Source organism: Salmo salar, chromosome ssa10, assembly GCF_905237065.1.
Source record: "Salmo salar chromosome ssa10, Ssal_v3.1, whole genome shotgun sequence".
In the NCBI taxonomy this organism is placed as follows: Eukaryota; Metazoa; Chordata; class Actinopteri; order Salmoniformes; family Salmonidae; genus Salmo; species Salmo salar.
Window position 1 is genome coordinate 55029885 of NC_059451.1, and position 27974 is coordinate 55057858.

Genomic DNA, 27974 nt, shown 5'->3' on the forward strand with positions numbered 1-27974 from the left:
TCCTTTGAAAGAGATTACTTTGTTTATTAAAACATCTTACAACAACAGTCAAGCATCTGAACTTTGAGACATACAAGCCCCCTCCCCCCCCATGGTCCATTTATTTAACTGTATTGTATTTATCTAGCCAGGATTGTCCCCTCAGTAACATGTCTTGCCACTGTTTTCCAGGGAGTCACCGTGAGGCCTGGGTGCCCTCGGTCTTCTCTCCATCACACAGGGAGACCTGGGGTCTTCCCCTGGGGGAGGAGGAGATGCTTCCCCAGGGGCGTAGGAGAGAAGGAACCCTGCTTGTACACCACTCTGCCTCGGACGATGGTGACACTCACCTCCCCAAGCAACGTCAGGCCCAGGTAGGGAGTTAGCTGGAGAGAGAGACGGGGGGGATCGTCAACCAGGAACATTGCCTTCAGTAGATTGTGAAGGCTCTATATGTATAGTCTGGACTGTCCTTCATAGTTTAATATTGTGTAGGGTATTGTACCCATGGTTTATGTTATCGTTCCTAGTTTAATATTGTGTAGGGTATTGTACCCATGGTTTATGTTATCGTTCCTGGTTTAATATTGTGTAGGGTATTGTACCCATGGTTTATGTTATCGTTCCTAGTTTAATATTGTGTAGGGTATTGTACCCATGGTTTATGTTATCGTTCCTAGTTTAATATTGTGTAGGGTATTGTACCCATGGTTTATGTTATCGTTCCTAGTTTAATATTGTGTAGGGCATTGTACCCATGGTTTATGTTATCGTTCCTAGTTTAATATTGTGTAGGATATTGTACCCATGGTTTAATGTTTGCTCACCTTATTTTTGTGATGTATACTTGTATCTTTCACCTGTGGAAGGTCATCAATGAAAGTATGAAGTAATAGATGCGCACAAAACCAACAAATGAACAGTATGATAAAATGAAATACTGTGTGTTCTTTGTCTTTAGTGAATCCCTCTCCTATAATACTAGCCTCAAACTCCTTCTCTGGGTCCCATATGACCAGGTCTGCATCGTGACCAGGAACAAGGCTCCCCTTCTGGTTGTCAAGGCGACAGAGTTGTGCAGTGCGCTGGCAGAGGAGCCTCACCACGTCTGGCAGGGTGAAACCTTTCTTACTGGCTGACGTCCAGAACAGAGACAGACCTGAGACAGACATATAGAGAGACAATAGAGAGAGAGACAATAGAGAGAGAGACAATAGAGAGAGACAAAGAGAGACGAGAGACAATAGAGAGACAATAGAGAGAGAGACAATACAGAGAGACAATAGAGAGACAGAGAGAGACATAGAGACAATAGAGAGAGTCAATAGATAGACAGAGAGAGTCAATAGAGAGACAATAGAGAGAGAGACAATAGAGGCAGGGAGAGACAATAGAGGCATAGAGAGACAATAGAGACAGAGAGAGACAATAGAGACAGAGAGAGACAATAGAGACAGAGAGAGACAATAGAGAGTCAAAACAGAGAGAGACAATACACAGAGAGAGACAATACAGAGAGAGAGACAATACAGAGAGACAAGAGAGAGAGAGAGAGAGACAAGAGAGAGAGACAAGAGAGAGAAAACAATCACCATTGTAAATACAACCCATATTTATGCTTATTTATTTTTTACATTGTTACAACACTGTATATATACATAATATGACATTTGTAATGTCTTTATTCTTTTGGAACTTCTGTGAGTGTAATGTTTACTGTTCATTTTCATTGTTTATTTAACTTTTGTATATTATCTATCTCATTTGCATTGGTAATGTTAACATATGTTTCCCATGCCAATAAAGCACCTTGAATTGAAATGATAGAGAGAGACGGCTGGAGAGAGAGAGAGAGAGAGAGAGAGAGAGAGACAGACACAGACACACAGAGAGAGACAGAAAGAGACAGATAGTGGCAGATAGATAGAGCGAGAGACAGATAGAGGGAGAGACAGAAGGAAAGTGAGGCAGGGACTCTATTCAGTCTCTTTGAAACAGACCGGATGATATACCGAGATAGAGGACATTTTGAGTGACTGGTCTCTCTGTCAGAGTGTGCGTACATACGTACACATGGATTTTGTATTGTAGATATGTGGTGGAGTAGGGGCCTGAGGGCACACAGTGTGTTGTGAAACTTGTGAATATATTGTCATGTTTTTTAAATTGTATAACTGCCTTAATTTTGCTGGACCCCAGGAAGAGTAGCTGCTGCCTTGGCAACAGGTAATGGGGATCCATAATAAATACAAATACAAATATACTATTGTACAAACAGGCAGACGAAATGCTAAAGTGCATTGTCAGGCCATCTGTTGAATTCATAATTCAACCAAAGCAAGGTTCTGGTTGAACAAAGGATAGCTGAATACATAGCCTGGGAGAGCTGAATACATACTATAGCCTGGGAGAGCTGAATACATACTATAGCCTGGGAGAGCTGAATACATACTATAGCCTGGGAGAGCTGAATACATACTATAGCCTGGGAGAGGGAGAGCTGAATACATACTATAGCCTGGGAGAGAGAGAGCTGAATACATACTATAGCCTGGGAGAGAGAGAGCTGAATGCATACTATAGCCTGGGAGAGAGAGAGATCTGAATACATACTATAGCCTGGGAGAGGGAGAGCTGAATACATACTATAGCCTGGGAGAGGGAGAGCTGAATATATACTGTAGCCTGCTATGTGTGATATTAATTGTTTGAATGGGTCCAAGATTATCCCGGTGACAGCAAATGTGAGAGAAATTACAAGATGATGTTACAATACTGTAATTGCATCAAATGGTTGTTTTATGCAACAGAATAGAGGGTTCTTAGAACTCTACTGTGTCTGTGTGAACTGAAAGTGGGCCTCTGGGGAGGCTTAATATTGACAGAAGATTTACGATGCTTTGGGGTGATAAACCTAACAAGACCACGTTCCAGGGCATGAGTTAATGTTTCTGTTCTATAACGTACCAGGGAGAGATGACCCCAGGTCCAGACTATGGTCTCCTCACAATGAAAACAGTTTTTACAGCAGATACCGAATTATAAGTATCTTTCATACAAATCTTAACCCTGTGACCCATTCCATACATCTGTTGTTTGTCATGTAGCTTCAAGAGGGTGTATCTTGGCTATAAAATACCTTTATACCTTTGTCTCGGGGCTCTCAACGAATCATCTGAGGGTGATTCTTCGACCAGCCATCATTATCGTAAAGCACTCATTCGATTCATTTTATATGTGTGTGTTGTATTGACCTGCTCCTGTATTAATAAGTGAATAAAGATTTAGTTTAAGTATAACTCTAACTTGTGTGATAAGTTTGTCTCTCCTCATTTGATAGTAAAGAAATTAACCACCACACAAAGCCAGGAGTCTTTGATCAGACCTCTTCTCTGTTCACTGTGACTGGCCAGTAAATAATTACACTGTCTTGTAAACTAGCGCTGTATCCATGTTTATCTCCTTGTGGACGTTGTCGTGTAGCAGGAGACTGGAGTAGTAGTGTCATCAGGAGCAGAGTTTAGGGGCTTTGCCAACATACAAGGCATGGTTTAATGTATGATGAATTTATTGTATATGAAAATATATAAATACGTTTTACAGAACAACACGATAGATACCTTTTCGTTTGGTGCCTCTGATGGACACATAGAAATAGAATCTATTAGAATTTATTATATTTCTATAGTTGGATATTAGGCTTCTATGTGTAACTACTCACACAGAAAATCCCATATATAGTTGGCAAGGTATGGCTAATAGCTAATGGATCTGTAATGGATATCAAATGGATCTCTAATAGATCTCTAATGGATCTCTACTGGATCTTTAATGGATCTCTACTGGATCTTTAATGGATCTCTAATGGATCTCTGATGGATCTGTAATGGATATCGAATGGATCTCTAATGGATCTCTAATGGATCTCTACTGGATCTTTAATGGATCTCTAATGGATCTCTGATGGATCTCTAATGGATCTCTGATGGATCTCTACTGGATCTTTAATGGATCTCTAATGGATCTCTGATGGATCTCTGATGGATCTCTGATGGATCTTTGATGGATCTCTAATGGATCTCTGATGGATCTCTGATGGATCTTTAATGGATATCGAATGGATCTCTAATGGATCTCAAATGGATCTCTGATGGATCTTTAATGGATCTCGAATGGATCTCGAATGGATCTACTGGATCTCCAATGAATTTTAATGGATCTCTAATGGATCTACTGGATCTCTAATGGATTTTTAATGGATCTCGAATGGATCTCTGGTGGATGTCTAATGGATCTACTGGATCTCGAATGGATCTCGAATGGATCTTTAATGGATCTCTGATGGATCTCTGATGGATCTCTACTGGATCTCTTATAGATCCACTGGATCTCTTATAGATCTCCTATGGATCTCTAATGGATCTCTTATGGATTTATTATGGATCTCTAATGGATCTCTTATGGATTTATTATGGATCTCACTTACCAAACTGTAGGGAGGAGATCCCTCCCCAGGCCTGAGTGAAATCCCCACTGTCCAATCTCTTCAGGTCTGGTGTGCAGGGGGAGTGATCTGACACAACCATGTCAATCTGACCAGACTTCAGGGCAGACCACAGCTGCTCCTGGAGGGGTAGAAGTTAATGGGATGTTTCAGATGACTGGCTACATTCAGGTATTCATTTGGAAATAACCATCATGCTCAGTGTGGATGGGTGACTGGCCCCTGTGTTAACTTCTTTATGTAATGAGATGGTGTGGATGGGTGACTGGCCCCTGTGTTAACTTCTGTTATGTAATGAGATGGTGTGGATGGGTGACTGGCCCTTATGTTAACTTCTGTTATGTAATGAGATGGTGTGGTCTATGTTAGTCTTCTACTGTCTGTATGTATGCAGTCTCTCTGTTAATTTGCCTTTTCTCTGTGTTTCTTGTTTTCATTTATTAATTATACATTCATTATATATACAGTACCAGTCAAAAGTTTGGACACACCTACCCATTCAAGGGTTTTTCCTTTATTTTTCCTATTTTCTACATTGTAGAATAATAGTGAAGACATCAAAACTATGAAATACATATGGAATCATGTAGTAACCAAAAAAAGTGTTAAACAAAACACAATATATTTCATATTTGAGATTCTTCAAAATAGCCACCCTTTGCCTTGATGACAGCTTTGTCCATGCTTGGCATTCTCTCAACCAGCTTCATGAGGTAGTCACCTGGAATGCATTTCAATTAACAGGTGTGCCTTGTTAAAAGTTCATTAGAGTTAACTGCAACTCAGATTGCATTCCAAATAAATGCTTCACAGAGTTCAAGTAACAGACACATTTCAACATCAACTTTTCAAAGGAGACTGCGTGAATCAGGCATTCATGGTCAAAATTTCTGAAAAGAAACCACTACCAAAGGACACCAATAAGAAGAAGAGACTTGCTTGGGCCAAGAAATACGAGCAATGGACATTAGACCAGTGGAATCTGTCCTTTGGTCTGATGAGTCTAAATGTAAGATTTTTTTTTTTTTTTGTAACAGGCAGTTTACTTTGGGCACGTCAGTCAGGCGGAAACTCCGAAATATAGACCCTAGCCCTAAGATCTTTTAACCAGCATGGCTACCACAGCCTTCTGCAGCGATACACCATCCCATCTGGTTTGCGCTTAGTGGGACTATCATTTGTTTTTCAACAGGACAATGATCCAACACATACCTCCAGGCTGTGTAAGGGCTATTTGACCAAGAAGAGTGATAGAGTGCTGCATCAGATGACCTGGCTTCCACAGTCACCCGACCTCAACCCAATTGAGATGGTTTGGGATGAGTTGGACCGCAGAATGAAGGAAAAGCAGCAAACAAGTGCTCAGCGTATGTGGGATCTCCCTCAAGACTGTTGGAAAAGCATTGCTCATGAAGCTGGTTGAGAGAATGCCAAGAGTGTAAAAAAAAATGCAATCAAGGCAAAGGGTGGTTACTTTGTAGAATATCAATATATTGTGATTTGTTTAACACTTTTTTGGTTACTACATGATTCCATATGTGTTACTTCATAGTTTTGATGTCTTCAACTACTATTCTACAACGTAGAAAATAGTAAAAAATAAAAAAAAACCTTGAATGAGTAGGTGTGTCCAAACTTTTGACTGGTACTGTATATATATACATACATACTGTATATATATTTCTGGAAAGTGTGTGGTGACTTTGTTAAATACAATTGTAATAAAGTGTGATTTATTGTGTGTGGATCAGTGCTCTGATTAGGGGGTGAACTATCTCCAGTATTGCTCATCATCATCTTCTATCAGGGGCGGACTGGCCATAAGGCAATTTTGGTAAATGCCAGGTGGGCTGGTCTATTTTTTGCCAAATGGGCCTGTCTGGATATGGGTTGTGCGCATAATAAGAATTTGGGTAATAATGGGGGCATTGAGGGAATAAATGGGCCGGTGTGTTTGAAATGCCTGATTTCTGGTCCCAGTCCGTCCCTGTCTCCTATTATACTCATTCTGATCTCCTCCTGATCTCTCTTCATAATGTCTACTGACCTGGTTAGTTATCTCTCTTCATAATGTCTACCCACCTGTTTAGAAATCCCTCTGATGGGAGGTGTACCTGGTTAGAAATCCCTCTGATGAAAGGTGTACCTGGTTAGAAATCCCTCTGATGAGAGGTGTACCTGGTTAGAAATCCCTCTGATGAGAGGTGTACCTGTTTAGATATCCATCTGATGAGAGGTGTACCTGGTTAGATATCCCTCTGATGAGAGGTGTACCTGGTTAGATATCCCTCTGATGAGAGGTATACCTGGTTAGATATCCCTCTGATGAGAGGTGTACCTGGTTAGATCTCCCTCTGATGAGAGATGTACCTGGTTAGATATCCCTCTGATGAGAGGTGTACCTGGTTAGATATCCCTCTGATGAGAGGTGTACCTGGTTAGATATCCCTCTGATGAGAGGTGTACCTGTTTAGATATCCCTCTGATGAGAGGTGTACCTGTTTAGATATCCCTCTGATGAGAGGTGTACCTGGTTAGATATCCCTCTGATGAGAGGTGTACCTGGTTAGACATCCCTCTGATGAGAGGTGTACCTGGTTAGATATCCCTCTGATGAGAGGTGTACCTGGTTAGACATCCCTCTGATGAGAGGTGTACCTGGTTAGATATCCCTCTGATGAGAGGTGTACCTGTTTAGATATCCCTCTGATGAGAGGTGTACCTGGTTAGATATCCCTCTGATGAGAGGTGTACCTGGTTAGAAATCCCTCTGATGAGAGGTGTACCTGGTTAGATATCCCTCTGATGAGAGGTGTACCTGGTTAGATATCCCTCTGATGAGAGGTGTACCTGGTTAGATATCCCTCTGATGAGAGGTGTACCTGGTTAGATATCCCTCTGATGAGAGGTGTACCTGGTTAGAAATCCCTCTGATGAGAGGTGTACCTGGTTAGATATCCCTCTGATGAGAGGTGTACCTGGTTAGCTACTCCTCTGATGGGAGGACAACATTTGAACTGTGTGGCCCCAGCAGGGATGTGTTCAGCAGACAGGCTGAGGTAGTGATGGGTGGTCTCCACCGTCAGAGGGGCTCCTGCCTGCTTCGCTGCCTGGATCAGGGCCAGGGGCTGGGCAGAGGACAGGTGCACTATGTGGCAATGCACCCTTGAGAGAGACATACACAGTCCACATCAGAGCCCAGGGCTGGGCAAAGGACAGGTTCACAATGTGGCAATGCACGCTAGAGAGTTAGAGTTAAAACCTCTGTACATTTGACATGTTACTGCTTTTGTTTTATATACAAATTGTCAATAAATAGAATGTTGAAAAAACTAAGAGAGATACTCAGACGGCCATCTCTAAACCCTCGTCCCTCGTTGCTGATCTAATCTAACGATTAGATATGAACTCAAACAGCAGCACGGTACATAACACAGGTTCCATCACTATGGTGGGCATGTTCCTACTGGTACTGCAGGCAGAGCTCGGTGACAGTAGCAGCAGATATAGTAGTAGTTGTAGTAGTAGTAGTAGTGGTAGTAGTAGTAGAGATAGTAGCAGTACTAGTACTAGTAGCAGTAGTAGTAGTAATAGTAGTAGTAGTAATAGCAGTAGTAATAGCAGTAGTAGTAGTAGTAGCAGCAGCAGTAGTAGTAGAAGTAGTAGTAGTAGTAATAGCAGTAGTAGTAGTAGTAATAGTAGTAGTGGTAATAGTAATAGTAATAGTGCTTCTACACCTGCATTGCTTGCTGTTTAGGGTTTTAGGCTGGGTTTCTGTACAGCACTTTGAGATATCAGCTGATGTAAGAAGGGCTATATAAATACATTTGATTTGAAATTTGATTAGTAGTAGTGGTAGTGGCAGTAGTAGTAGCAGTAGTAGTAGTAGTAGTAGTAGTAGTAGTAGCAGCAGTAGTAGTAGCAGTAGTAGTAGTAGTAGTAGTAGTGGCAGTAGTAGTAGTAGTGGTAATAGTAGTAGTAGTGGTAATAGTATTGGCAGCAGTAGTAGTAGTAGTAGCAGCAGTAGTAGTAGTGGCAGCAGTAGTAGTAGTAGCAGTAGTAGTAGCAGTAGTAGTAGTGGCAGCAGTAGTAGTAGTAGCAATAGTAGTAGCAGTAGTAGTGGTAGTAGCAGTAGTAGTTGTAGTAGTGTTAGTAGTAGTAGTAGCAGCAGTAGCAGTAGTAGTTCTTACTGGTATTGCAGGCAGAGCTCAGTGACAGTTCGAATGGCCTCCAGCTCCATAACATCTGGTCTGGACTTGAGGAAGGTAGAGTACTCTTTGGGGTCTATGGAAAGCAGTGATGGGGACGGAAGTAGGAGGATGGTTCTTATAGATACTGTTAAATTACTCTGACACACCAGTAGCAAAATACTGCTACATCTTTCTGATTACTTTTTGCCATCGGCGTTAAAATGATACCTGCTTCCTCTGATGACAGGGGGATATCCCTCTCAGCGTGAAACTACAGAGAAAGGAGAAGTCAAGATTGGTATTTGTTAACCCCTTAGTTATAAGGTGTATAACATTGATTAATAAATTCCCTTTAATCTCCTTCAAGAGGATTTTTTTCACCCCCATAGTTTAGAAGTTGTATATTATAGAGCAGACACAAGTTTCATAGAATTACAACAAGAAACAAACAACTTCCCAATGCAGTGAGTGTGTTTGTGAGGAAGCTGTGAATTCTAGAATGAGGCATTGGCGTGCTCAATCACACGTTTATCATGAAAAAACGTACTTAGGAACAGTGTTCAAAAGGTCTATACAGGAAAAAAGGACAAATCTGTACTCACTGAAATGTCCCTGTAAGTCATTACCATAGTAGACATGCCCCTTTAAGTCATTACCATAGTAGACATATCCCTGTAAGTCACTATCATAGTAGACATATCCCTGTAAGTCACTATCATAGTAGACATATCCCTGTAAGTCATTACCGTAGTAGACATATCCCTGTAAGTCATTACCATAGTAGACATATCCCTGTAAGTCATTACCATAGTAGACATATCCCTGTAAGTCATTACCATAGTAGACATATCCCTGTAAGTCATTACCATAGTAGACATATCCCTGTAAGTCACTACCGTAGTAGACATGTCCCTGTAAGTCATTACCGTAAGAGACATGTCCTTTAAGTCACTACCGTAGGAGACATGTCCTTTAAGTCACTACCGTAGGAGACATGTCCTTTAAGTCAGAAGTCAGAAGTCAAACGGACGCATTTCGGGGACAGCCTTTGTTAGTTTGCTCTGACCTCTGCTGCTTAAAATACGTTAAAACAGAAAGACTATGAGCGTATTCTATTTTCCAGCTATCTGTGAGTTACCAGGAGAACGCTCCCTGTGCCCTGTAGCTGTTTCATGGCGATGTGCAGATCCCCGTCAGTCACATGAGGGAACTCCTCAACTCCACTGTGCATCAGGAAACATTTAAAACCAGCCACCCCAGCCTGGATCATAGGAAGCAGCTCCAGCTGCAGAGACAGAGTCATTTGTATCAGATAGGTTCCTAGAAACCACTACGGGTAGAAACCAAAGCCACACCATCACCACAGGGCTTTGGTTTAGGTTCACCCGAGTGATTGGTTGTTTTTCTTAATTGTCCCGCAAAAAACATCCATCCTTTCCTCTTCTCCTCTACTTGAATCTCTACAGATCTGATATAACTGACCAGGCTAAGGTCAGCCTAATAATGAGCTTCCATGTTATGTTCACCTGTCAAGTCTGTCCCAATCAGGGCAGATCAAGGGAAGACGATGAGGAGAGGACAGAACTTTTTGACAATTGAGAAAGAGCCTTCACACTGGGAACAGATGTCAGATCAACGTCTAGTTTCCTAGGTTTTGGCCTTTCTAGGGAGTTTTTCCTAGCCACCGTGCTTCTACACCTGCATTGCTTGCTGTTTGGGGTTTTAGGCTGGGTTTCTGTACATCACTTTGAGATATCAGCTGACGTAAGAAGGGCTTTATAAATACATTTTATTTATATTTACATTTATATTTACACAAAATTCCCTTAAAATGTATAACTTTTTTGCAAATCCAATCAGTTTTCCAGGTTGATGGAAACAACGTTGATTCAACCCGTTTTTTTCCTAGTGGGTTAGTTTTATCGCTACTCTTTGTCCCTCAACCAACTCTGTGGCCTTGTGGTTAGAGTGTCTGCCCTGAGATTGGAAGCTTGGACGTTTGATCCCTGGCGAGTCGTACTAAATACTGTAACAATGGGACCTGATGCGTCTCTGCTTGGCACTCAGCATTAAGGAGATAGATTGGGTGGGAAGGCCCTGCGATAGACTAGCGTCCTGTCCATGGAGGTATTCTTGTACATCATGCTACAGAGATAGGAGCCAAGACTTGTGCAAGGCTTTTTTACTTTTTCCCACAGCTAGTACTGTACCTGGTTGCCAGGGATGACCCCTCCCCAGAAGGCAGTGTCTACAAAACACTTTCCTGACGCTGCTGCCATCTTCTCATGGAAGTTATCCAGGGTGGTGGTCGGCGGGATGCTGTTGCTATGGAGACATTAATTAGAACACAGTTCAATTTGCACATTTTAAATCTCTTTTCAAAACTTTTAGTTATCGTTAGTGATCCGGATGTTTGGCCAGATTTGAATGTGTTTGTTGAGTACAGGAGTAGCCTAAGTTAGTCAATGTGACAGGCATGTCTGACAATGTGATCTTTCCAGCTTTCAGCTTTAGAAAAGTACCTTTGAGGCAATCTGTAGTTTACCCTTTCACTATCTCAGACTCATAACCTCTGACCTTACGCCTGAATCTGGACAATGGGTAATCTGGACAATGGGTAAAAGAGACTCAGTCAGCCTCTATCACTCCTTACCCCTACCCATTTGGCCCTAACTCCTCCATGTCTAAAAATCTAAAGGGTCTGGATAGGCATAACCAGAAAAGCTTCAACCTCACAGATCTGCAAATATTGAAGGGTTAGGGCCAAGGGAAGGGGTAGGGAGCTAATTGTGACTGGCTGCTCCATGTTCTTGGTAAGAGGACCAGAATGGAAATAAATCCCAGACTTTATCCTCCATGATTCTACTCATGTATCGTACATGTATATATTTATCAGGTTTATGTTTTTACAATGGTAGAATTAATAAACTCAACTTTGTAGTGATTTACAGGGGCATGTCCACTATGGTAATGACTTACAGGGGCATGTCCACTATAGTAGTGACTTACAGGGGCATGTCCACTATGGTAGTGACTTACAGGGGCATGGCCACTATGGTAATGACTTACAGGGGCATGTCCACTATGATAATGACTTACAGGGGCATGTCCACTATGGTAGTGACTTACAGGGGCATGTCCACTAAGGTAATGACTTACAGGGGCATGTCCACTATGGTAGTGACTTACAGGGGCATGTCCACTATGGTAATGACTTAGGGGCATGTCCACTATGATAATGACTTACAGGGGCATGTCCACTATGGTAATGACTTACAGGGGCATGTCCACAATGGTAGTGACTTACAGGGACATGTCCACTATGGTAGCGACTTACAGGAGCATGTCCACTATGGTAGCGACTTACAGGGGCATGTCCACTATGGTAATGACTTACAGGGGCATGTCCACTATGGTAATGACTTACAGGGAAATGTCCACTATGGTAGTGACTTACAGGGGCATGTCCACTATGGTAGTGACTCCTCCTGCAGCAGCGGCCCTCGTGGCGGTCCAGAATCCCTCCCAGGTGGTGCGACCCGGTTCATTCACATGGACGTGACAGTCCACGATACCAGGCATCACCAGACGGTCTCCCACATCCAACACCTGCCATCAGTGTAACAAATGTATGTTATAGATACAGCTATACATGTTATAGGACCTGCCATGAAATAAGTGATGATTGGCTGAGAGAAATTAATTGTGGGGGCTGTTTTGTTAGACTTCAGTGCGGATTTTGACATTGTCGATCATAGTCTGTTGCTGGAATAACGTATGTGCTATGGCTTTACACCCCCTACTATATTGTGGATAAAGAGTTACCTGTCTAACATAACACAGAGGGTGTTCTTTAATGGAAGCCTCTCCAACAAAATCCAGGTAGAATCAGGAATTCCCCAGGGTAGCGGTCTAGGCCCCTTACTTTTTTCAATCTTTACTAACGACATGCCACTGGCTTTGAGTAAAGCCAACACTATACACATCAGCTACTATAGAGACTGCAATGACTGCAACAATTAACAAAGAGCTGCAGTTAGTTTCAGAATGGGTGGCAAGGAATAAGTTAGTCCTAAATATTTCAAAAACTAAAAGCATTGTATTTGGGACTAATCATTCACTAAACCCTAAACCTCAACTAAATATTGTAATGTAGAAATTGGGCAAGTTGAGATGACTAAACTGCTTGGAGTAACCCTGGATTGTAAACTGTCATGGTCAAAACATATTGATACAACAGTAGCTAGGATGGGGAGAAGTCTGTCCATAATAAAGCTTTGCTCTGCATTCTTAACAACACTATCAACAAGGTAGGTCTTACAGGCCCTAGTTTTGTCCACCTGGACTACTGTTCAGTCGTGTGGTTAGGTGCCACAAAAAAGGACTTAGGAAAATTGCAATTGGCTCAGGGCAGCATGGCTGGCCCTTGGATGTACACAGAGAGCTAATATTAATAATATGCCTGTCAATCTCTCCCAGCTCAAAGCGGAGGAGAGATTGACTTCATCATTACTTGTATTTATGAGAGGTATTGACAAGTTGAATGCACCGAGCTGTCTGTCTAAACTACTGGCACACAGCTCAGACACCCATGCATACCCCACAAGACATGCCACCAGAGGTCTCTTCACAGTACCCAAGTCCAGAACAGACTATGGGAGGCCCACAGTAGTACATAGAGCCATGACTACATGGAACTCTATTCCACATCAGGAAACTGATGCAAGCAGAAGAATCAGATTAAAAAAAACAGATAAAAATACACCAGTCCCCAAATCCAGAACAGACTATATTTATTTTATCTTTATTTAACTAGGCATGTCAGTTAAGAACAAATTCTTATTTTCAATGACGGCCTACCCTGGACGACACTGGGACAATTGTTGCGCCACCCTATGGGACTCCCAATCACAGCTGGATGTGATTCAGCCTGGATACGAACCAGGGACTGTAGTGATGCCTCTTGCACTGAGATACAGTGCCTTAGACCACTGTGCCACTCGGGAGGCCATACTGATGTAAAGCTACATCAGTAAAGCTACATCAGTAAAGCTACGTCAGTAAAGCCACGTCAGTAAAGCCACGTCAGTAAAGCCACGTCAGTAAAGCCACGTCAGTAACGACACGTCAGTAACGACACGTCAGTAACGACACGTCAGTAAAGCCACGTCAGTAACGCCACGTCAGTAAAGCCACGTCAGTAACGCCACGTCAGTAACGCCACGTCAGTAACGCCACGTCAGTAACGCCACGTCAGCAACGCCAGGTCAGCAACGCCACGTCAGTAACGCCACGTCAGCAACGCCACGTCAGTAAAGCCACGTCAGTAAAGCCACGTCAGTAACGCCACGTCAGTAACGCCACGTCAGTAAAGCCACGTCAGTAAAGCCACGTCAGTAACGCCACGTCAGTAACGCCACGTCAGTAAAGCCACGTCAGTAACGCCACGTCAGTAACGACACGTCAGTAACGCTACGTCAGTAAAGCCACGTCAGTAACGACACGTCAGTAACGACACGTCAGTAAAGCCACGTCAGTAAAGCCACGTCAGTAACGCCACGTCAGTAACGCCACGTCAGTAACGCCACGTCAGTAAAGCCACGTCAGTAAAGCCACGTCAGTAATGCCACGTCAGTAAAGCCACGTCAGTAAAGCTACGTCAGTAACGCCACGTCAGTAAAGCTACGTCAGTAATACTACGTTATAGATCAGTGTATCTCAGTCCTGGTCCTGGCCATTACCATGAACACGTATAACTATTTATAATTTATAATCTGGTCCTGGGGACCCAAAGGGGTTTCCGTTTTGTTTTTTGCCTTACCTGATTCAAATCATCCAAACTTGATGATGAGTTGATGATTTGAATCAGCTGTGTAGTGCTAGGGATAAAACAAAAATGTGCACACCCTTGGGTCCCAGGACCAGGATTAAGATACACCGTTATAAATAGTTATACACCTTCATAGTAATGCTCAATCAGTAATGGCCAAATGGCACATGATTCCCTATATAGTGGACTACTTTTGACCAGGGCCCTTAGGGCTCATCGGACTCTGGTCAAAAGTAGTGCACTATGTAGGGAATAGGGTGGTATTTGGGATACAGATGTAGTAATACAGATGTTATTACAGTGTAATTAAATTTTTTAAGAATGACGAACGACTTCAGCAATCTAGGCCACAAAATAGCCTCGATTGAACTATGATTACAAATGGGTGATGAATAAATACACTGAATGACAGTATCTTTTCTCTCCAACAGGGGGAGGAAGTGAGCCAGAGAACCAAGTTTTAAGTTTCCAGTTTTATTAGTCTTATGTACAGGATACACATGGTATACACTGTCCAACGAAATGCTTACTTCAGGATCCTTCTCTATAATCAAACAATAAGAAATAATAAAATAAATAATTAAAGATAAGATAAGAATATAATGAATACGTTAGTAAAAGTATAATACAGGAAGTCACAATTATAGTACAATATTTACACATGTATCAGAGTAAGGGGGATTGGGGGGGAGGGCAAGTGATTCAATTGTGCTGTATTAGCAATAGTAAAAACAAATCTCGTAGCAGCAATTTGGGCGGCAGGTAGCCTAGAGGTGAGAGTGTTAAGCTAGTAACTGCAAGGTTGGTGGATTGAATCCCCGAGCTGACATGGTGAAAATCTGTTGTTCTGTCCCTGAACAAGGAGGTTAACCCACTGCTCCTAGGTCATTATTGTAAATAAGTATTTGTTCTTAACTGACTAGCCTAGTTAAATAAAAACAAAATTGTGCTGTGTGTGTAGCTTGAATTTACACTGAGTGCACAAGACACTAAGGACACCTGCTCTTTCCATGTGACTATCCAGGTGAAAGCTATGATCCCTTATTGATGTCACTTGTTAAATCCACTTCAATCAGTGTAGATGAAGGGGAGGAGATAATTGAGACATGGATTGTGTTTGTGTGCCATTCAGAGGGTGAATGGAGAAGACTAAATATTTAAGTGCCTTTGAACGGGGTATGGTAATAGGTGCCAGGCGCACCGGTTGTGTTAAGAACTGCAAGGCTGCAGGGTTTTTCACCCTCAACAGTTTCCCATGTGTATCAAGAATGGTCCACCACCCAAAGGACATCCAGCCAACTTGACACAACTGTGGGAAGCATTGGAGTCAACATGGGCCAGCATTCCTGTGGAACGCTTTCGACACCTTGTAGAGTCCACGAATTGGGTGACTCAATATTAGGAAAGTGTCCTTATTGTTTTGTACACTCAGTGTATATAAACTCAGCAAAAAATGAAACGTCCTCTCACTGTCAACTGCGTTTATTTTCAGCAAACTTAACACGTGTACATATCTGTATGAACATAACAAGATTCAACAACTGAGACATAAACTGAACAAGTTCCACAGACATGTGACTAATAGAAATTGAATAATGTGTCCCTGAACAAAGGTGGGGGGGGGGGGTCAAAATCAAAAATAGCAGTCAGTATCTGGTGCGGCCACCAGCTGTATTAAGTACTGCAGTGCATCTCGTCCTCATGGACTGCACCAGATTTGCCAGTTCTTGCTGTGAGATGTTACCCCACTCTTCCTGTAATGCACAGCGTTGAGATTGCCTACAATGACAACAAGCTCAGTCCGATGATGCTGTGACACACCGCCCCAGACCATGACGGACCCCCCACCTCCAAATCGATACCACTCCAGAGTACATGTGTCACAAAAAGAGCCGTGTTGAATAGACCAAACTGCAGCGGGAATATGGATGCTCATGTTTTAATTCAAAACAGGAGTAACGCATCCACTGGAAAACAATATACACGACAGGAACAGTTTTGCAGGCACACAACACGCAGTGCAAAAACAACTACCCACGAAAACCAAACAAACACACACCTACTTATGGGACTCCCAATCAGAGGCAACTAGAAACACCTGCCTCCAATTGAGAGTCCAGCACCCAAAACTACACATAGAAAAACAAACCTAGAACCTATACCAAACTAATACACCCCACTACACCACACACAAAACCCCATAATACAAAACAAATATACCTCTGCCACGTCCTGACCAAATATAATAGAAATAATACCTAAATATTGGTCAGGACGTGACATTACCCCCTAAAGGTGCAGACCCCGGAATGCACCTTAAAAGAAAAACACAAAAAATCCCCATTACCCCAACAAAACCAAAAAGCAATACCCCCTAAACAATAAGGGAGGGAAGGGAGGGTGGCTGCCGTCAACGACGGCACTGTGCTACACCCTCCCTCCCCAACCCACCTATCCTGGAGGTGGCTCCGGTGCAGGACGTGGACCCTGCTCCACCTCGGCGTCGCCCACTTCGGTGGAGCCGATAGCTGCGCCAGGCAGACGGACCCCTCGGGCCGGGCGACAGGAGGGCCCCTCGGGCCGGCCCGGGGACAGGAGGGCCCCTCGGGGAGGCCTCGGGCCGGGCCGGGGACAGGAGGGCCCCTCGGGCCGGGCCGGGGACAGGAGGGCCCCTCGGGCCGGGCCGGGGACAGGAGGGCCCCTCGGGCCGGGCCGGGGGACAGGAGGGCCCCTCGGGCTGGGCCGGGGGACAGGAGGGCCCCTCGGGCTGGGCCGGAGAGCAGGAGGGCCCCTCGGGCTGGGCCGGAGAGCAGGAGGGCCCCTCGGGCTGGGCCGGAGAGCAGGAGGGCCCCTCGGGCTGGGCCGGAGAGCAGGAGGGCCCCTCGGGCTGGGCCGGAGAGCAGGAGGGCCCCTCGGGCTGATCCTGACAGGCCGGGCACCCTGGCAGATCAGGGCAGGCGGGCACCTCTGGCAGAACCGGGCAGTCTGGCCACCCTGGCAGTTCAGGGCAGTCTGGCCACCCTGGCAGTTCAGGGCAGTCTGGCCACCCTGGCAGTTCAGGGCAGTCTGGCCACCCTGGCAGTTCAGGGCAGTCTGGCCACCCTGGCAGTTCAGGGCAGTCTGGCCACCCTGGCAGTTCAGGGCAGTCTGGCCACCCTGGCAGTTCAGGGCAGTCTGGCCACCCTGGCAGTTCAGGGCAGTCTGGCCACTCTGGCAGTTCAGGGCAGTCTGGCCACTCCGGCAGTTCAGGGCAGTCTGGCCACTCCGGCAGTTCAGGGCAGTCTGACCTCTCTGGCGACTGTTGACTGGCGGGCAGCTCTGACGACTGTTGACTGGCGGGCAGCTCTGACGACTGTTGACTGGCGGGCAGCTCTGACGACTGTTGACTGGCGGGCAGCTCTGACGACTGTTGACTGGCGGGCAGCACTGACGACTGTTGACTGGCGGGCAGCTCTGGTGACTGTTGACTGGCGAGGCTGGGTTGACACACTAGACTCCTGATGCGTGGGGCTGGTATAGGACGTGGTCCTTTGGTGGTGGGTAGTTCTGTCACAAAAAGAGCCGTGTTGAATAGACCAAACTGCAGCGGGAATATGGATGCTCATGTTTTAATTCAAAACAGGAGTAACGCATCCACTGGAAAACAATATACACGACAGGAACAGTTTTGCAGGCACACAACACGCAGTGCAAAAACAACTACCCACGAAAACCAAACAAACACACACCTACTTATGGGACTCCCAATCAGAGGCAACTAGAAACACCTGCCTCCAATTGAGAGTCCAGCACCCAAAACTACACATAGAAAAACAAACCTAGAACCTATACCAAACTAATACACCCCACTACACCACACACAAAACCCCATAATACAAAACAAATATACCTCTGCCACGTCCTGACCAAATATAATAGAAATAATACCTAAATATTGGTCAGGACGTGACAACATGCCTCATTCCTTCGACGTTAAACGCGAATCCGACCATCACCCCTGGTGAGACAAATCTGCGACTCGTCAGTGAAGAGCACTTTTTGCCAGTCTGGTCTGGTCCAGCAACGGTGGGTTTATGCTCATTGGCGATGTTGTTGCCGGTGATGACTGGTGAGGACCTGCCTTACAACAGGCCTACAAGCCCTCAGTCCAGCCTCTCTCAGCCTATTGTGGACAGTCTGAAGGAGAGGTTGTGCATTCCTGGTGTAACTCGGTCAGTTGTTGCCATCCTGTACCTGTCCCACAGGTGTGATGTTCGGATGTACCGATCCTGTGCAGGTGTTGTTACACGTGGTCTGCCACTGCGAGGATGATCAGCCGTCCGTCCTGTCTCCCTGTAGCTATCTTCGGTGTCTCACAGTACGGACATTGCAATTTATTGCCCTGGCCACATCTGCAGTCCTCATGCCTCCTTGCAGCTAGCCTAAGGCATGTTCACTCAGATGAGCAGGGACCCTGGGCATCTTTCTTTTGGTGTTTTTCAGAGTAAGTAGGAAGGCCTCTTTAGTGTATTACGTTTTCATAACTGTGACCATAATTGCCTGCCGTATGTAAACTGTTAGTGTCTTAACGACCATTCCACAGGTGCAGGTTCATTAATTGTTTATGGTTCATTGAACAGGCATGGGCACCAGTGTTTAAACCCTTTACAATGAAGATCTGTGAAGTTATTTGGATTTTTATGAATTATCTTTGAAAGACAGGGTCCTGAAAAAGGGACATTTCTTTTTTTGCTGAGATTATGTGTGTGTGTGTGTGTGTGGATGTGTTTGTGTGTGTGGATGTGTGGGTGTCTGTGCAGGTGAGTGCGTGAATGAGTACATGTCTGCCACAGTCTCTTTTGACCAAAAAGAGATTCTGGATATCAGAACAGCGATTACTCACTTCAAACTGGACACATTGTTTTTCTTTAATGAGTCAGATGCGAAAGATTTACTGCTGCACCCGTCATTCACATGAAGAGGAGGCCTGGATACAGGGGATTCAGATCCGGGTGGCTTTAGAGATTTGTAGGCGAGTGGGTAACCCGCCTCTACCATCCGTCCTATTGGCCAATGTGCAATCATTGGAGAATAAACTGGATGAAATCCATTTGAGACTATCCTACCAACGGGACATTAAAAACATCTTATGTTTCACCATGTCGTGTCTGAACGACGACATGGATAATATACAGTTGGCTGGGGTTTCCGTGCATTGACAAGACAGAACAGCTACCTACGGTAAGACGAGGGGCGGTGATCTGTGCCTATTTGTCAATAACAACTGGAGCTGTATCAGGGCATAAGCAAACAAGATAATGCTCATCCTGAGGCGGCGCTCAGTTTTAGCTCATTTATACCAGCATGTCACATGTGCAACCAACGGAAAAAAAACTCTAAACCACCTTATAACACGTTTAAGGTAAGACCCAGATGCAGACAGCTTAGAAGAAACAAAAGTTTATTACTAACGACAGGGACAAGCAAAATACAGGTCAAGGCAGGCAGGGGTCAATAATCCAGAGAAGGTATAAAGGGTCCAGAACGGCAGGCAGTCTCAGGGTCAGGGCAGGCAGAGGTCAATAATCCAGAAAGGTGGGGTAAGGTACAAAATGGCAGGCAGGCTCAGGGCCAGGGGAGGCAGAAGGTCAAAACCAGGAAGGACTAGAAAACAGGAGCAAGGAAACAGACAGGAGCAGGGGAACAAACACTGGTAGGTTTCACAAACAAAACGAACTGGCAACAGACAAACAGAGAACACAGGTATAAATACACAGGGGATAATGGGGAAGATGGGCGACACCTGGAGGGTGGTGGAGACAAGCACAAAGACAGGGCAAACAGATCAGGGTGTGACACATTCACATCTACTCCACACACAGAGACACATACAAAGCTCTCCCTCACCTTCCATTTGGCAAATCTGACCATAATTCTATCCTCCTGATTCCTGTTTACAAGCAAAAACTAAAACAGGAAGTACCAGTGACTCGCTCAATACGGAAGTGGTCAGATGACGCGGATACTAAGCTACAGGACTGTTTTGCTATTACAGACTGGAATATGTTCCGGGATTCATCCGATGGCATTGAGGAGTATACCACATCAGTCACCAGCTTCATCAATAAGTGCATAGATGACATCGTCCCCACAGTGACCGTATGTACATACCCCAACCAGAAGCCATGGATTACAGGCAACATCCGCAGTGAGCTAAAGGCTAGAGCTGCCGCTTTCAAGGAGCGGGACACTCACCCTGACGCTAATAAGAAATCCCGCTATGCCCTCCGACAAACCATCAAACAGGCAAATCATCAATACAGTACTAAGATTGAATCCTTCCACACCAGCCATGATGCTCGTCGGATGTGGCAGGGCTTGCAAAATTTTACAAACTACAACGGAAGGCCCAGATGCGAACTGCCCAGTAACACGAGCCGACCAGACGAGCTAAATGACTTCTATGCACGCTTCGAGGCAAGCGACCCTGAAGCATGCATGAGAGCACCAGCTGTTCCGGGCGACTGTTGATCACGCTCTCTGTAGCCGATGTTAGTAAGACCTTTAAACAGGTCAACATTCACAAGGCTTCAGGGCCAGATGTATTACCAGGACGTGCTGATCAACTGACAAATGTCTTCACTGACATTTCCAACCTGTCCCTGACCGAGTCTGTAATACCAACATGTTTCAAGCAGACCAGTCCCTGTGCCCAAGAGTGCCAAGGTAACCAGCCTAAATGACTACCAACCCGTAGCACTCACGTCTGTAGCCATGATGTACTTTGAAAGGCTGGTCATGGCTCACATCAACACCATCATCCCAAAAACCTTAGACCCACTCCAAATCACATAGCGCCCCAACAGATCCACAGATGACGCAATCTATATTGCGCTCCACACTGCCCTTTCCCACCTGGACAAAAGGAACACTTAGGTGAGAATGCTGTTCATTGACTACAGCTCAGCATTGAACACCATAGTGCGCTCAAATCTCATCACTAAGCTAAGGACCCTGGGACTAATCTCCACATCACCAACAAACTCTCATGTCCAAACACATCAACAGAGTTGTGAAAATGGCACGACAATGCCTATTCCTCCTCAGGAGACTGAAAAGATTTGGCATGGGTCCTCAGATCCTCAAAAAGTTTTACAGCTGCACCATCGAGACCATCCTGACTGGTTGCATCACCGCTTGGTATGGAAACTGCTTGGCATCTGACCGCAAGGCACTACAGAGGGCTATCATGGTCCAAAGCAGTTTCTCCTGAGGGGGAATATGCATTGTCATGCCCTCTTCACAACTGTCTTACTACGTTTGGACCATGATAGTTGGTGCGTATGGCCCAGTACATCACTGGGGCCAAGCTTCCTGCCATCCAGGACCTCTATTCCAGGCGGTGTCAGAGGAAGGCCACCCGAGTCATAGACTGTTCTCTCTACTACCGCACGGAAAGCGGCACCGGAGCACCAAGTCTAGGTCCAAAATGCCCCTTAACAGCGTCTGACCCCAAGCCATAAAACTGCTGAACAGTTAATCAAATGGCTAGCCGGACTATTTGCATTGACCCCCCCCCCCCATTCTTTAGTTCATTTAGTAAATATTTGCTTAACTTATATATATATTTTTAAACTGCATTGTTGGTTAAGGGCTTGTAAGTAAGCATTTCACTGTAAGGTCTACACCTGTTGTATTCAGCAGCAAATAACATTTGATTTGATTTGGTCAGTCCATTTCAAGTGTTCAGCAGTCTGATGGTTTGTAAATAGAAACTGAGGCTGTTGGTATCAGACCTCATGCGCCGATAACATCTGCCTTATGGTCAAGGAGTAAACAGCTCGTGGCTGGGGGGTGTGTGGGTCAGTGTGGAGGAGGTGTTTTTACCAATCTTCACAGCCTGTGGTCTGCCCATCAGGAAAGTCCAGGATCCAGTTGCAGTGTGCTGTCCAAAAATACAGGGCTCTGAGCTTGATGTCGAGCTTGGAGGGAATGCTACTGTTGAATGCTGAACTGTAGTCAATGAACAGCATTCTCACATAGGTGTTTCTCTTGTCCAGATGTGTTACGGCCATGTGAATAGCGATGGAAATGGCATCTTGGAGTGGGTCCAGTGTACCTGGCATGCTGGCCACGGCCAGCCTCTCGAAGCACTTCATGACGACAGGGGTGAGTGTGATGGGGCGATAGTCATTTGGGCATTTCACCTTGTTTTTTTGGGGCACTGGGATGATGGTGGTCTCCATAAAGCAGGTGGGGACTACAGCCTGGGACAGGGTCAGGTTGAAGATGTCAGAGAAGGAGCCCGCCAGCTGCTCAGCGCACACTCTCAGGACGTGGCCAGGGATGCCACCTGGGCATTCACTCTTTTGAAGTTTTCCTCACGTCAGCTTCAGAGAGCAAAAGCACCTGGTCGTCCGGAGCAGCGAGAGCCTTCCTGGACGGCTCGGTATTGTCTGTCTCAAAGCGAGCGTAGAATGTGTCAAGCTCGTCTGGGAAGGAGACTTTGTTGGGCACCACATAGCTGGATTTGCCTTTGTTGTCCGTGATAGTCTGTAGTCCTTGCCACTTGCCACATGAGTCTGAGTTGTTGAACATAAATACAAGTTTGAGGTTGTCTTTTTGCTTCCTTAATGGATTTGCGAGGCTCGTAGCTACTTGCTTGTACACGTTGCACGCCACCGAGTTGTCTGGGTTCATTCTGCTGACATTGAATGCTGCAGTACGGGCTGTCAGCATGATACGAATTCTCTGTTCATCCATGTTTTTGGATGGGCTATGTCCGGATTGAGTGCCCCATGGTGGCAGTGAGGTTATGGTATGGGCAGGCATAAGCTACTGACAACAAACACAATTGCATTTTATCGATGGCAATTTCAATGCACAGAGATACCGTGACGAGATCCTGAGGTCCATTGTCGTGCCATTCATTCGTTGCCATCACCTCATGTTTTAGCATGATAATGCACAGCCCCATGTAGCAAGGATCTGTACACAATTCCTGGAAGATGAAAATGTCCCAGTTCTTCCATGGCCTGCATACTCACCAGACATGTCACCCATTGAGCATGTTTGGGATGTTTGGAATGACAGCGTGTTCCAGTTCCCAGCAATATCCAGATACTTCGCACAGCCATTGAAGAGGAGTGGGACAACATTCCACAGGCCACAATCAACAGCCTGACCAACTCTATGCGAAGGAGATGTAATTCAACATGAGGCAAATAGTGGTCACACCAGATACTGACTGGTTTTCTGGCCCACGCCACAACTTTTTGTATTCCCAATCATGTGAAATCCATAGATTAGGGCCTAATGAATCTGCTATACAGTTAAAGGCATACAGAAGGAGGCTAAATCATACATTTTCTGTCAGAATATTTACTATAAAAGATAAGCATTATATTGTCACGGCCCCTCCTCTTTTTATGGAATGGTCTGCCTACCAATGTGAGAGACACAGACTCAGTCTCAACCTTTAAGTCTTCACTGAAGACTTATCTCTTCAGTAGGTCCTATGATTAAGTATAGTCTGGCCCAGGAGTGTGAAGGTGAACGGAAAGGCTGGAGCAACGAACCGCCCTTGCTGTCTCTGCCTTGCCGGTTCCCCTCTTTCCACTGGGATTCTCTGCCTCTAACCCTTTTACAGGGGCTGAGTCACTGGCTTACTGGTGTTCTTCCATGCCGTCCATGGGAGAGGTGCATCACTTGAGTGGGTTGAGTCACTGACGTGGTCTTCCTGTCTGGGTTGGCGCCCCCCCCTTGGGTTGTGCCATGGCGGAGATCGTTGTGGGCTATACTCGGCCTTGTCTTAGGACGGTAAGTTGGTGGTTGGAGACATCCCTCTAGTGGTGTGGGGGCTGTGCTTTGGAAAAGTGGGTGGGGTTATATCCTGCCTGTTTGGCCCTGTCCGGGGGTATCATCGGATGGGGCCACAGTGTCTTCTGATCCCTCCTGTCTCAGCCTCCAGTATTTATGCTGCAGTAGTTTATGTGTCGGAGGGCTAGGGTCAGTCTGTTACATCTGGAGTATTTCTCTTGTCTTATCCGGTGTCCTGTGTGAATTTAAATATTCTCTCTCTAATTCTCTCTTTCTCTCTTTCTGTCTTTCTCTCGGAGGACCTGAGCCCTAGGACCATGCCTCAGGACTACCTGGTATGATGACTCCTTGCTGTCCCCAGTCCACCTGGCCGTGCTGCTGCTCCAGTTTCAGCTGTTCTGCCTGCGGCTATGGAACCCTGACCTGTTCACCGGACGTGCTTGTTGCACCCTCGACAACTACTATGATTATTATTATTTGACCATGCTGGTCATTTATGAACATTTTAACATCTTGACCATGTTCTGTTATAATATCCACCCTGCACAGCCAGAAGAGGACTGGCCACCCCTCATAGCCTGGTTCCTCTCTAGGTTTCTTCCTAGGTTTTTGGCCTTTCTAGGGAGTTTTTCCTAGGGAGTTTTTCCTAGCCACCGTGCTTCTTTCACATGCATTGCTTGCTGTTTGGGGTTTTAGGCTGGGTTTCTGTACAGCACTTTGAGATATCAGCTGATGTACGAAGGGCTATATAAATACATTTGATTTGATTTGATTTGATTTTGATTTGATTTGATTTTGATTCTGCAGTGCAGGGGCGGTTCCTCCTGCAGGCAGAGGAGGGTCGTTAGTGATTGGAGCTGGCGTGATTGGAGCCAGGGTTTTTAAACCTGCTGCTTCACTAATCTCTCTCTCTCTCTCTCTCTCTCTCTCTCTCTCTCTCTCTCTCTCTCTCTCTCTCTCTCTCTCTCTCTCTCTCTCTCTCTCTCTCTCTCTCTCTCTCTCTCTCTCTCTCTCTCTCTCTCTCTCTGCTCCTCCAGGTATGATCCTGTTTTGTTTGTTCCTTTGTAGGTTTACTTAGTTTCCACTCAGTCATGTTCACACACACAGATTCATGCATCCATGCACCTTACATACACCCTACATTATGACATTTCCACACCTCATTCCTTTTTCTTTGTTTAAAGTTAATAGTTTTTGTTTACAATAAAGAACCTTTTGATTGGCCTATACGTGTTGTTGATGTCCCCTCATTTTTGCCACAGGCTATGAGCCGGCCTGTGACAATATTATTACATTATAGAAATAACTCTGCTAGGCCTAAAAACATTCTTAGATTTTTTTTTCTGCGATAGCTAATTCTTAATAATTGCCACACCATACCTTCACAAAGTTTGTAAACTTTATTAGGGTAATATCCAAAGTTTATAGGGAAAATAGGAGCAGGTTGTTATATTATATTACGGCAACCACAGCATTACAGTTGGAACTTAATTTGGCCAAAGAAAATGGCTCAACAGAATTAAACATAAAACACTTGGGAACTGGTTTAAACCTTCACAAAAAGTTTTGAATAGGCTATATTACAGCAATTAACAACAAAGGCTAGCGGCTATTGTACCCAACAAATGGCAGCAATAGCCTACTGTTATTTATTTTACATTTTAAACTAAATACTGATCACGCAATTAACTTACTTTAACATCTCAACAGAATTAAACAAAACACATTTTGCATATTTAAATAACTGTTTTTTTTTATTAATAAATAGGGTTACGATAATAACAATATATACAATAATAAGAATGATAAAACTAATTATTATAAATACAAAAATAAATGTAAGTTCCAAAATTGTATCCTTCTAACGACAGACACTGGGAGATGAGAAGCAAGTACAAGGAGTGAACATTTAATGGAACAACGGACATGAAACAGAATACGGACAGCATCTGGACAGGGGAAACAAAACAACATTAATGCTGACATGGGGGATGAAACAGAGCAACAGACAGATGTAGGGAAGGCAATCAAAACGTGAAGGAGTCCAGGTGAGTCCAATGAGCGCTGACACACATAACGAAGGTGACAGGTGTGCATAATGATGGGCAGGGAGGGGGAGCGGGACAATCCTACCTGAAAGTTGCACAGTAGCCTGAGTTTTACTTTAATTAAAATGGCCTCCATCTTTAAAATGGCCTCCATCTTTACTTCAATTAAACTGGCCTCCATCTTTAAAATGGCCTCCATCTTTACTTTAATTAAAATGGCCTCCATCTTTAAAATGGCCTCCATCTTTACTTCAATTAAAATGGCCTCCATTTTTAAAATGGCCTCCAAATGTTTTTAATTGAAGTAAAACGACAGTTTGAGGGCAAATGGGTATATTGTAGTGGACTCAGATGAGAAGAATGTTGGCTGGTCAAATGCAGGCTACTGTGCAACTTTCTCTTGCTCTCCTCAGCAGCAAGTGCACATGCGCGCACGGAGTGTGAGAATGGTGGTGAATCACAAATTCAAGGTGTAGACAGCCTCTTAATTAATCTGCTTTTAAATTTTATTCAATTAGGCCTACAGGCTAACCTTTGTAGGCCCTTTCCCCTTGGAAGCAGAGTAGCCTACTGTTGTTACAGCGTGATTCAGAAATTAGGGAGAGAGATTTTTAACTAGAGAAGAAAGGATTAACCTTTCGATGTTGGTTCAGAACTTTATTTTGCTGGTTGGAACAGTGGAACAGAACAAATAAAATGATGAGAAAAACATTTTGGTTACAAGCCCTGCTTAAAACTTTAACTGAACATTTCAATAAGACTTTTAATAACACTGCTAGCTTAATTCAGTATTTAACTTCCATCCATGTTTGAGGATGTGGAAACCGGCCATTAGGGGTAACTGTGAGCGCCGTTACGTTCCAGTAGGTTTTGGATTTGGTAAAGTGCTGTGGACAAGGATAGTGGGTGAATCTGCCTCTGATTCCAAAGGTCACAAGTTCAAATCCAGCTATAATTTTTTGTTGTTGAGGTTTTTGTTTTAAACCTATCCCAAACTTTAACCATTCTGAGTTAATGCCTGAACTTAACCCTAACCTTAAAAATGTTGCATTAATACCTAAACTTAACATAAAACACTTCGAAATTTGAAGTTTGCAACAACTTCAAAATGTGACGTTTTGAGAAACATAGATGAACGTCTAATTCTGACGTGAGACTGTGAGACCTAGTTGAACTGGGAAGTGTTTTGTCTTCAAAGGAAATCATTATGCAAACATTCTGAACAAACAAAATAATAATTAACACAAAAAAATAACAATAAAAACACCAAATTGAGCAGAAGCCAGAGAGCCAATCAAAGCCTACCTCACAGCCAGCAGCAGTATCCCCGGTAGAACCACTAGAGTCTGGGAGGATTTTGTGTATCTTTCCCTCCTTGATGACAATCAGAGCAGGCCGTATCTCTGTGCCACACAGAACCCTGCTACTCCTCACTGCACTCACGGTCGACCCAGGCTCCATTACTGCAGGACTACCTGGGCTAGTCTAAAGAGTAAAACAAACGGGTTCTGCTAGTCTAAAGAGTAAAACAAACAGACCCGGCTTTTAAGTCTAGTCTGTGTGCAGATATTCTGTGGAATACTGTGGAGGCACCTCCCCCAAGGCAGGCGAGTAAAGGCTTGCAT

General features: G+C 44.5%; 1 protein-coding gene across 1 annotated transcript; it reads right to left on the reverse strand.

Moving 5' to 3' along the window:
- Positions 1-27960, reverse strand: zgc:103559 (Allantoinase, mitochondrial). Its single transcript, XM_014123745.2, has 11 exons — positions 27655-27960; positions 12131-12282; positions 10884-10998; positions 9812-9958; positions 8902-8944; positions 8674-8767; positions 7462-7648; positions 4466-4604; positions 966-1138; positions 807-839; positions 1-365 (listed from the first exon to the last, which is right to left on the reverse strand). Exons 1-11 carry the CDS (start codon positions 27808-27810, stop codon positions 213-215), a joined length of 1392 nt encoding a protein of 463 aa, XP_013979220.1. The 5' UTR covers positions 27811-27960; the 3' UTR covers positions 1-212.
- Positions 27961-27974: the final 14 nt, after the last annotated feature.